Source organism: Sciurus vulgaris (assembly GCF_902686455.1).
Source record: "Sciurus vulgaris genome assembly, chromosome: 8".
Lineage (NCBI taxonomy): Eukaryota > Metazoa > Chordata > Mammalia > Rodentia > Sciuridae > Sciurus > Sciurus vulgaris.
This window is the reverse complement of record NC_136468.1, coordinates 58,784,346-58,797,059: the sequence shown is the minus strand read 5'-3', so window position 1 is coordinate 58,797,059 and position 12,714 is coordinate 58,784,346. Positions and strand designations below refer to the sequence as shown.

Below are 12,714 nucleotides of genomic sequence, written 5' to 3'. Positions count from 1 at the left end.
TGTTCCAGTTTTTAGAGGGAATACTTCCAGTTTTTCTCCATTAAGAATGATGTAGGCTGTGGGCTTAGCATAGATAGCCTTCACAATGTTGAGGTATTTTCCTAATATTCCTATTTTTTCTAGTGTTTTAAGCATGAAAGGGTGTTGTATTTTATCAAATGCTTTCTCAGCATCTATTGAAATAATTGTGTAATTCTTAAATTTAAGTCTATTGATGCAATGAATTACATTTATTGATGTCTGGATGTTGAGCCAACTGTGAATCCCTGGGATAAACCCCACTTGATCATGGTGCACTATCTTTTAAATATATTTTTGTTTGCAATTTGCCAGTATTTTGTTAAGGATTTTTGCATCCATGTTCATCAGGGATATTGGTCTTAAGTTTTCTTTCCTTGATGAGTCTTTGTCTCGTTTTGGTATCAGAGTGATACTAGCCTCATAGAATAAATTTGGAAGGGTTCCTCCTTTTCTATTTCCCGGAATACTTTAAAGGTCTTGCAGAATTTGACTGAGACTCCATGTGGTCCTGGGCTTTTCTTGGTTGGTAGGCTTTTGATGGCTTCTTCTATTTTGGTGCTTGAAATTGATCTTTTTAAATTGTGTACATCTTCTTGATTCAGTTTGGGAGGATCATATGTCTCTAAAAATTTGTCAATGTCTTTAGTATTTTCTATTTTGTTGGAGCATAGATTTTCAAAGTAGCTTTTAATTATGTATATATTTCAATGGTGTCTGTTATGATCTTTCCTTTTTCATCACAAATTCTAGTAATTTGAGTTTTCTCTCTCCTCTTCATTAGTGAGGCTCAGGGTTTATCAATTGTGTTAACTTTTTCAAAGAATCAACTTTTGTTTTGACAATTTTTTGAATTGTTTCTCTTGTTTCAATTTCATTGATTTCAGCTCTAATTTTAATTATTTTCTGTCTTCTATTATTTTTGGTAAACACCAAAATCTGTTCCTTTTTTAGGGCTTTGAGATGTAAAGCTAGTTCATTTATTTGCTGACTTTTGTTTTTTAATGTATGAGCTCAATGCAATAAACTTTCCTCTTAGTACTGCTTTCAGAGTGTCCCAGAGATTTTGATATGCTGTGTCATTGTTCTCATTTACCTCTAAGAATTTTTTTTTATTTCTTCCCAGATGTCTTCTGTTATCATTGCATCATTCAATAGCATATTATTTAGTCTCCAGGTTTAGGAGTAGTTTTTGTTTGTTATTTTATTGTTGATTTCTAAATGCATTCCATATGGTCTGATAGAATACAAGGTAGTATCTATTTATTTATATTTACTAATGGCTTCTTTGTGGCATAGCATATGGTCTATTTTGAAGAAGGATCCATGAGCTGCTGAGAAGAAAGTATATTTGCTTGATACTAGATGAACTACTCTGTAAATGTCCATTAAGTCTATATCATTGATTGTATTATTTAGTTCAATAGTTTCTTTGTTCAGTTTTTGTTTGGATGATCTATCCAGTGGTGAGAGTAGTATGTTAACATCACTTGCTAGCACAGCGCCCGGCGAGCAGGCCGAGCTGGCGGGGAGGCCCTGTGCTCGCGGCCCGGCGGGGGCTGCCGTGGCCCCAGACCCCGCTCCCGGACGCCGCGTGGCCCAGCCTGGCGGCGACTCCCGCGGAGGGGACCCCAGTGCCGGCGGAGGGGAAGCGAGGAGGCCGCGCCAAGGGGAGGCGGCGAGCCCGCAGGCCTCGGCCGCGTCACAGCACCCACATGGCCTCCGGAGTGGGCGCGGCCTTCGAGGAGCTACCTCACGACGGCACGTGTGACGAGTGCGAGCCCGACGAGGCTCCGGGGGCCGAGGAAGTGTGCCGAGAATGCGGCTTCTGCTACTGCCGCCGCCACGCCGAGGCGCACAGGCAGAAGTTCCTCAGTCACCACCTGACCGAGTACATCCATGGCGCCCAGGCCTGGACCTCGAGAGCCGGCGGGGAGGGGGCGGGGAAGGAAGAGGTCGGGGCCAAGGTGGAGCAGGCGGGGGAGGTAGAAAGCGAGGCGGGGGAAGAGAGCGAGTCTGAGGAGGACAGTGAGTCGGAGGAAGAGAGCGAGACGGAGGAAGAGAGCGAGGACGAGAGCGACGAAGAGAGTGAAGAGGACAGTGAGGAGGAAATGGAGGATGAGCAGGAAAGCGAGGCCGAGGAAGACAACCAAGAAGGAGAGTCTGAGGCGGAAGGAGAAACCGAGGCAGAAAGCGAATTTGACCCGGAAATAGAAATGGAAGCAGAGAGAGTGGCCAAGAGGAAGTGTCCAGACCGTGGGCTTGACCTGAGCACCTATTGCCAGGAAGATAGGCAGCTCATCTGTGTCCTGTGCCCGGTCATTGGGGCTCACCAGGGCCACCAGCTCTCCACCCTAGATGAAGCCTTCGAAGAACTAAGAAGCAAAGACTCAGGTGAACTGAAGGCAGCCATGATAGAGTTGGTGGAAAGGTTAAAGTTCAAGAGCTCAGATCCTAAAGTAACTCGGGACCAGATGAAAATGTTTATACAACAAGAATTTAAGAAAGTTCAGAAAGTGATTGCTGATGAGGAACAGAAGGCTCTTCATCTAGTGGACATCCAGGAGGCAATGGCCACAGCTCATGTAACTGAGATACTGGCAGACATTCAGTCCCATATGGATAGGCTGATGACTCAGATGGCCCAGGCCAAGGAACAACTTGATACCTCTAATGAATCAGCTGAGCCAAAGGCAGAGGGTGACGAGGAAGGACCCAGTGGTGCCAGTGAAGAAGAGGACACATGAAGGCTTTCCATCAGAGTGGAAAACCACCCCTTCCCTATGTGTGTGTGACAGCGTGTGTGTAACAGCTTCTGATTTCGGTGAAGGCTGCCCAGCAACAAATGTACTTCTACTGGATATGTCCCCAGATCCACAGCAGGCACATCTCTCTCCAAGGAATGACCAGTTTTGTGCTTACTATATACTTCTCATTCTCTTATTACAGTAGGTCAAGGAAAAGAACCCCTTTTGATCAACCAGGAGCAATTGAAAAGGGTCCTTCAGGTAACCCTTAATGGCTGCTTTGAACTTACTCAGGAAAGCCAGCCCCTGTAATGTTGTGTAAGTCAACAGTAATCACTTCATTAGAAAGGATCTGGAATAATCATGAAAGGAAGTCAGAGCTTTTTGCTACCTGCAGACAAAAACCCTACTTTGTTCACACTGACGCATGAAACAAATGAGGACAAAGTAGGGCCTTAATGACTCATGTCCACAGTCTCTAATAGTCCAGTTCTACCTTTGTGAAAATGTGGTGCCGTGAATTAGGATGGATGACCTGAAAATGAGAGTTAAAAGCTAGAAAGAGACAGATATTTTTAGCATATGAGGTTATCCAGGACTTCAGATTCATAATTCAGTACTGTGGAAATGAAAAAAATGATTGAAGAGGTGGAAAGGAAATGACCTGGGGGTGGGGGTGGGGCACAGAAAAGAGGACCAAAGAAATCTGATTAAAAGTTGAAATCAATATTTCTGAATTTAAATTGCCTGAGTTTCCAAAATAGTCACTAAAGGCTCTGATAAAACCTGAAAAAAAAAAAAAAAAAAAAAAACATCACTTGCTATTATTGAGTTTTGGTCTATTTGATTCTTAAAATTGAGTAGGGTTTGTTTGATGTACATAGATGCTCCATTGTTTGGGGCATAAATATTTAAAATCGTTATGTCTTGCTGATTTGTGCTTCCCTTAAACAGTATGAAATATCCTTCTTTATCCCTTCTAACTCAGGTTTGAAGTCCACTTTATCTGATATGAGGATGGAGACCCTTGCTTTTGTACTGAGTCCATGTGCATGGTATGTTTTTCCCCATCTTTTCACCTTCAGTCTGTAGATGTCTTTTTCTATGAGATGAGTCTCTTGAAGGCAGCATATTGTTGGGTCTTTCTTTTTAATCCCATCTTCCAGTCTATGTCTTTTGATTATTGAGTTTAGGCCATTAACATTCAGGATTATTATTGTGATATGATTTGTATTCCTGGTCATTTGGGCTTATTTTTGGTTTTTAACTTGACTTTGTTTCTCCTTCAATTGGCTTTTCCTTTAGGATAGTTCCTAAATCTCCTAACATTGCACTTTGCAACTGTGGATTGCAACTATGAGAAGCTACATAGGATGTCCTAGTTTCTGTAACTCTCCTGAATACAAAGAATGGTTGCATAGTCTTTAACCTGATAACGAGACATATATAAAAAAAGACGGCTGGCATAACTCTTTAGATCTACATCTCTATTAGAGAGAAGGGTTCCACCTGATCCCAGCTTAATCTTCAAGATCCGCATCTGTGAATCTTTAATTTCCAATCCCCCTTCACCCCTTGCCAGACCCTAGAGTTTGCTCATGCTGGTCATGACAGGTGGGGTTGGAATGGAGTGCACAGAAGGCAGAATTGGAGCAGATGAAATCAGAGGTAAGTCAAAGGACAGGCAGGAGATGGATTATTGGCAAGATTTAAGCTGGGGTTGGCCTGGGCTTTCTTTAAAGGTTTTATGGAATGTGATGATTGGACTTAAAATTTTAATATGCCAATTTAGCTATGTTGGGAATAGATTTGGGTAGGGAGGAAACAGGAAGAATGTGAATGAAAGATCAGTTTTGAGGCTGTTATTGTCACCAGAGAGAAATGGTTGGGTTTGGTTGAGGAAGGTAGCAAAGAAGTAAGAAATGATTATGTTTTGAATTTATTCCAAAGACAAGAACAAAAGAATTTCAAATGAATCAAATGGGTAATGGGGACAAAAGAGAAGAATCAAAGGTAATTTCTAATTGAGCTACATTTGAGATAAAGGAACCTCAAGGAGAAACAAATTTCTGGAGAAAAAATTCAGGAGTTTATTTCTGGACAAGTTTAAGATGTCAATTAGATATTCAAGTGGGGAGTTGAACACTCAGTTGATTGTAAGTTTGAAGATCAATGGAAAGATCTGAAATAGAGATAAAAATGTTTGAGAACCATCAATATGTAGATTACTTAAAATCATGAGACTTTTTGAGACCATTAAGGAAAGAAATACATATGGAAAACTAAGGATCCTGGAACCAAGGCCTAGGACATTCCAGCTTTAAAGGGGAGCAGGAACCAGCAAAGCTGAAGAGTGGCCAACAGAAGCCAACAGAGTATAGCCTACCATAAGGGAGATGAAGAAATTAGTTCAGACAAAAGGAGTAATCAACTATGACAAATGCTTCTGACAGGTGAAGTAAATTGAGGAACCATTGGATTTAGTAATGTAGAAGTCATTGCTTTGACAGAAGCTGTTTTGAAGAGATTTTAGGGGTTAAAGGCTAAGGGGCATGGGTTAGAGAGAACATAAGAGGTATTAGAAAGAGTGGATCTAGATTTGCTCTAAAAGGAAAATAAAAATGTAATCCATCACTGGTGGGTAAAAAGGGTCAGCAGAAAGTTTTATTTACTTGTTTTTCATGATGAAGGACCTGATACCATGTGTGAATAATGAAGATTTTATAATGATGGTCTAGTAGATCAAGTAGAAAGGGAAATACTAAAAACAGGCAACAGAAAAATCTAGAGCAAAGTCCTTATAAGTGGAAGCAAAAGAGGTCTGTCAAAAATGAAAGGAATTTTTCATTAGATAGGCAGATAGATGGTTCACCGATAGCAAGGGTAGAAAAGCAGATTGTATAAGTACAAACATAGTAGACTTGAGGGTAATAGTCTGCGTTGATGGTTCAACTCTGAGTGAGTGAAGTAAGACCATCAACAGAGAATGGGAATAGGTAGGTGGCACAAGAAGTTGTAAGATAAATGCATGATTTAATGAATGAAAAAAGAAAAACAACAGAATAACTAGGCAGGAAAAGTATCCTCTCAAGGTTGGTGGTCACAAATTTAAAGTGAGATTATTTGCCATTGATCGTGTAGTTTTCTGTAGTCATTTTCAGCAGCATAGGTATAGTGAGGGAAAAATAAAAGAATTTTATTTAAGCAATCTTGTGATTTTTGCCAAATAAGAATGGTGGAACAAGAGACATCAAAGAGTTAAGAAGTTTTCCAAGGGAAGAATTTCAGTGATTCCTGTGAAGATACAAATTGGATTAAAAATCATGATGGGGAGTGAGGGAAATAAAATGGAGTAGTATGAGTGAATTGGAAATATTAGTATTTTTGTAGGCACTATATATTTGGAAAGAACTGGTGGTCAGAAACTGGGAATGCTTATAATTAAAACCATTAAAAGGGTATAGCTACTGATAAAAACAGGTCCTAGGATATAACCATGGAAGTAAGCGGCTGAGATAGAATGGAGGAAGATGCTGTGAGACGGGAAAAGTTCATGGAACTTGGCAGGCCAGGTAACTGAAAGGATAATCTGTAAGGATGTTAAAATGAGTCAGAAGTACAATAAGAGTGGTTGTGGGTGAAAAACAGTAATTCAACAGTGAAAGTATTCAAAGAGTGGGTTACAGTGACCCAGAAGTTGTTTCTAAGGTTAGAGAAAAGAGAGCTGAGAGCTTTTGTGGGAAAGGAGTTTTAGGTGTGATTGGGGACAGGGCAGGGGATGGGGCATGTGTGAGAAGTTAAAGGAGAGAAAAGAAAAGAAAAGAGGACTCAAGACAAGTGCTGCATGATGGAAAGGTCAAGAGAAGACTCCCAACCATGGCAAGGTATTTGGAAGAACATAAATGTCTGAATGGTGCTGTTACATGACTTGCTGTCCACTGATCTGTGTGGCCCTGACTGTTATGACCTGCCCTGTCTATTATGGCCAGCCCTGGAGTAAAACCTGTCAGACTCAAAACCACTGTAATAATGCTTTCCCATAATTCTTTAATACACATATAAAATGTTAATGTTATTGTGTATGATCTTTACAAATGGCTCTTCCACATTTTGGTTACCATAGGGTGATGAGAGACCAACAGAAAGAAGGAAAGACTCAGGAGGCAAAAGAGACCAGAGAATGTAAGCCCCTTATAAATTCAATGCGTTTCAGGAGAGCTTTAGAAATATCTGTTTTGGAAACTTTATGGGCTATGAGTCTGGGGAGTTTCAATGAAATTTCTTTGTATATCAAAGGGCTGAGAACAGGTTGACCCCCTCCTTTTCAGTCTTCATCTCCATATATTCAGATAGTCATGTTGTGTTTTACCAATAGCAGTATTTCTCAAATTTTTAATTTATTCAACTTCCTAAGAAAGTTGTGCATCCATTTTCCTGCAATCTCTCCCAACCTTATATAACAGTAACTATAGTGATAAACTATACAACTGTTTATGTATTGTGGTCCTTTTGAAGGCTACAAAACACTGTAGTATCTACATTTTTTTTATCTACCCAAGAATCAATTTTTGCCCTGTTGGGAAGTGAAACTAGTTCCTTTGAGCATGCAGCATCTAGAGATATAAATTTCCATAGGCTTAATTTCTCTGTCTCATGTTCCTTTTACTATAACTATGCTCTCTTGCTCAAAGTAAACTTGCTACTTTCTAGAAATAATTCTTTGGGGAAAACAATCTGTCATGTATCCCTGTCACAAATCCTTATCCTTCAATGTGATTTTTTTCTTTATAACTATATTCAACAAAGATTTCCCAGTAGATTTTCCAAAGCAATTTAATTCCTTATTAGTGTGGCTGATTCATGCTCACTTAAACAGGTTTCTACTTTCCTTGGGGGTCCAGGGACATGTTAAATGGTTTTGTATCATCACAGTCTAATCCTTAGTAATAAAACATGATCCAGGAACAGCTGGTTAAATGAGTTGGTCTCCTGGTACACATTTCAGTTTTTCTAGGACCATAAATCTGCAATCATTTATAGCAAATGTTCTCTCCATTCACACCAGATGTGGGTGGGGGATAGAATGGGGATGAGGAAACTTATGGTAAATAAAATAATTGTATATCATCAGCCTCTTTTATAACTTGATGATCAGACTCTGGGTACAATGTTTCTTACCATTCTTTTTTGTCATAAGTTAAAGTAGAAATTTCTACCTGAAAATTGCAGTGTACACTTTATTTTAATAAATAAATAAAGTGACATTGTGTGAAATAACCTTAAACGTTTCTGAGTGTGTGCATATGTTTGTATCAGGAATGTCTGTCAAATAACTACATATGTAAAATGTACATAGGGAACCATATATATTATTAGTATATATATATTGTTTAACAATATATTTTTTAGGCTGCTATAACAAATGATCATAGACAGGATGGCTTAAATAACAGAGAGTGGAAAATCTAAGACTAAGGTGTAGCCAGGTTTGGGTTTTCTGGAGCCCTCTCTCCTTGACTTGAAGAAAGGATACCTCCCCATACTGTCCTCACATGGCCTTTATTCTGTGTACATACATCCCTGCTCTCTGTTTCTCTCTTTATAAGGACACGAGTAATCTTGTATGGGGGTTCCACACTTATGATGGCATTTCACCTTATTGACCTCCTTAAAGGCCTTTCTTTGCATGGGGGGTTAGGGCTTCAACATGAATTTTGAACACAATGCAGTCTATGACATTTTATTTATTTCCTTATTTAAAACAATAGCACATATAGTAACGATAAGTGTGATTACAGAAGTAACTGATTTAGTGATCCTGAAATGAGAAAATGATAACCCCATATATGAGAAACATATCATTGATGTTTGGAATACACATCAAATACACATCATAAAATCTTGTGTTAATAAGGACCATTAGAAAGAGGATGTAGTGGTATGTGCTTACTAGTTTTCATGTAATTATTCTAATTCTCTAAGACTAGGGACAATTATTCTTTAAGGTGGGCAGTGGTCTTGAGAAGTAGAGGAGGACAAGAATTGGTGACACAATTTGGCTAGCTGTTCACTCTTTCCCTTACTCCATTGCTTAGCTTCTGGTCAGAGAATATTATTAGTAAAGAGAGGTACAGTTTTCTTGATATGAGCTGTATAATTAAATTTTATGAAGTACTTGTAATCATCTATTACCATTCTAACCCTTGAACCTGTTCTCCTTAAAAAAATCAGTATGTTCAGAGTAAATAATTTACTTCTGTCTTTATCCTGTCTAAAACATCACATGCTTAAACAAAATGTTTAAAACAGTGTATACTTAGACAGAAAGACATCAATATAAAGTGTTAAATCAATCCAGATGTTTAAAACTTTTTATATTTGATTTCACTGAAACTAAAACTTCAGTAACCTAAATCTGGAATTTATTCATAGCTACATATACCAGTATATATTGCCCCTCAACCCTGTTTTTTCAAAAAGGTATTACATTACACTTCTGAAACAGCAATTTGTCTGTTTTTCCCTCTAAACAACATCTTGTAACTTCTTGTTTACAGGTTAATTTTTATAGATCTAACTAATTTCTTTATGTAATATCTACATAAAGTGAATATTATATAACTCTCACTTTCTCTAATAATATTTATTAGTTTCTAATTTTTGCCACTCCAAATAATGTGCAATAAATATTACTGCAATAAATTTTTTATTCATTTTTGCCTTTCTTTCTGAAGGGTAAAAACTACTATGTCTGCTATGTTCTACTACGTTTAGTAAATTCTATGAATATTTTGAAGTTTACTAAAATCACCAAATATCTTTCAAAAAATATTTTAGCAAACTTTATAAACACTCACACCAGCAGTTTTTAAGATTATCACCAATAGTTGGTTTTGTCAATTATTTTAAAATTTGTTCACTAATGGATGAAAAATGGTATCAGGACATTTTGGCATTTTTATATTTCTGGGTTGAATATTTATTCATAGATTTGTTATCCATTTGTACTTCCCTGATGAAACCACTTATTGAGGGATGGGAGGGGTGGAGGGATGAAAAAAGAATGAGACAAACATGATTACCCTATGTACATGTATGATTACCCAAATAATATGACTCTACTTCATGTCAACCAGAGAAATAAGTTGTACCCCATTTGTTTACAATGAATCAAAATAAAGAAATTATTTAAAAAAAAAGAATAAAAGAGAAAAAACTCACTTATTATAAAACCTGTTTTCTTATTAAATTGAACTGCAGCTTTATTACATAGTAATTGCATGGGGATATATATTTGGAACTGTTCATGCATGTTATTTTGCTCCATCAATTTATTTGTGGAGTTGTAGATATAAATGCCTGTGTCTGTTCAGCCCTATATCATGTTTTAAAGATTATTATTTATTACCCTATAATATAGATCTTCACCAATTTTTAGGTTGAAAAAATGAAGTAGAAAAAACAATTATCAGGATGATTTATTAAAATATGCTTATACTATAATCTCAATTCTCAAGATAATTAATGTTCTAAGTCTTCAATGGTGGAGATTTATTCACAATAAATGAGAAAAGTTTTTTGTCATTATTTGCTATTATGACATTGTAAGAACAACTACATTTTATTTTATAAATACAATGTTATACAAGATAATGCAAATAAGGTCATTTTGGTTAAAAAGCGTTTCTACTATGACATAGAATAAATTTCTGCTTAAAAATTTAACTAGACTTGTTTAAAACATACATGTGCATAGTAAAATAAACTTTGAAAACCAAAGATGTATTTCAGCATGAAAGAAAAAGTAACACTCTCTTGCCCATAGAGAGCAGCTGTCATGTTAGTGCCACCTTGTTCTAGAGGGGAATTCGATGATGGCTTTAAAAACCTTGAAGTTTCTGAAGCAATTTAAATATGATCTTAAATGACTGTGGAGTGGATTAGCCCTTGACCTTTCTATACCCATGGTATTTTCCTCATCTAGCTTTGACATATGTAACAGAAAATTGTGCTCTTCAGATCACTTTGAAACTTCCAATTATGTCAAGAGGCTTAACTTGATTTTTGATTGACTTATAATGGCAAGAGCTGATCTCTGGAGGAGGTTACAGATGCAAATCAGCATTCTTTGGAACTCTATATTATTAGCTGTAATGGTGCTAATACTAAAAGGAGACAAGTAAAGATAAGAAAATTGTGGCATAGTTTATGTTTATCTGTGTTTAGAAAAAAACAATTGATTGTTAAAGGAGTGCAAATTAGATTATTTGATATGACTGTTGTTCTCAGATTACTTCTTACTATTGCCCATTTGCTTTTAAAATTTATACAAATGGTATAGAAAACATAACACATCATAAACATCATAACATCGAAAAGTGAAAATTTTATACAACTTAAATTGAGAAAATTTAATTATGAGGTAAAGATACACATTTCAAAATGAATAACAGGAAGACTGTTAAAACTTGAGTAAATGACAAAATGAAGCTTTTTAAGAAGAGCTTCAGACAAATAGGGAGAGATGAAGCAGATACAGAAAGAAGACACAGGGGTGAAGAAATTCTTAGGATGGTAGAGTGCATGTGTGAGAGAGAAATAGCAAGCAAATATTTGCAGGAGGGAGTCAAACTTGCTTCTACAACAAACCTGTTCTTGTGACAATGAACCTACTCTTATAATAATGACATTAATCCATTCATGAGGGCAAAACCCTCATGACCTATTCACCTCTTAAAGGTTCCACTTATTAAAACTGTTGTACTGGGGATTAAATTTCCAACACCTGAACTTTGGGGGACACATTTGAACCATAGCACAGACTTAGAAAATTCACATGAAGAAAAATACCAAAAATTTGATTGAAAATTTTTTTTAAATTTATTTTTTAAAAATTTTTACAGACTGCATTTTGATTATACACAGAATTGTTGGGGTACAACATTGATTGTAATCTTTTGAGAAATAAAATTTTAAAATCACATATCTGCTGATGTCCATAATTTAGTTTTAATAAAGCTATATTTTGAAGATATATTTGGATTTACCTAACTGTGGTCAGGCATCAAAATATGAGTTTAAACATTTGTTTTAATTTTCCCAAAGTGAAGGAGGAAAAACAAATCTGGGGAGTAAAAAGGCTGATACAATTAAACAATTTATGTAGTTTGCATCAATACATCAATAATAATGCCAGAACAATAGGATCTTCCTTTGTAGATTACTTAATGCTATATGGAGTCTTTCACAAACCAGCTTAATTTTAAAATGCTGATTTTATATTCATTGCAACATGACCTATACTCAAGCTTCTTAGATATGCAGAAAGATATGCTTCATTATACAAGAATAATTGATTCATTTGGATGTGTACTTTTTAACATTTCTATAATTATATTATTTGAAATACATTTTTGATGTTTTTAAAGTTAAGGACAAAGCAGAATACAAGAACAGTCAAAAATTTAAGGCATCACTGTACCTAAATTGTAAAATGCTATACTATCTTGTCCTTGAAATTTTAAAAGTTCACTGGAGAAAGTCAAATTAAATCATGGTTATGAAACAAAGGAAATGGTCCATTTTGTGTAATTTAAAAACTAATACAATTATAAGGCTTTTAGAAAGAAACATTGGAATGAATGAATAGTATGCTGATTTTTTTCTCTTTCACTATATTCTCCTTCTTGTTTCAATTATTATCCAAAGAATTAACACTGAATTTGGGAGAAGCTCCTTGAGTTCAAGGAACATCTCTCTTTTCTATAAAATGTATATAATCCCTGTCTCAGCAAATCCTTTGAAGTCATCAAAACTCCTGAATGTCTTCGTCCAGATTCCATTGAATACTCTTTGGTGACATCACCCCCAGCACAATTAAGGTTTTTTTTTTTGTTTGTTTGTTTTGTTTTGTTTTTGCGGTACTGGGGATCGAACTCAGGGTCTTGTG

General features: G+C 36.4%; 1 protein-coding gene across 1 annotated transcript; it reads left to right on the top strand.

Annotated features, from left to right (window-relative positions):
* Positions 1–1,519: 1,519 nt before the first annotated feature.
* Positions 1,520–3,550, top strand: LOC306667585 (tripartite motif-containing protein 44-like). Its single transcript, XM_079150268.1, has one exon. The coding sequence runs from the start codon at positions 1,734–1,736 to the stop codon at positions 2,763–2,765; it is 1,032 nt and encodes a 343-aa protein (XP_079006394.1). The 5' UTR covers positions 1,520–1,733; the 3' UTR covers positions 2,766–3,550.
* Positions 3,551–12,714: the final 9,164 nt, after the last annotated feature.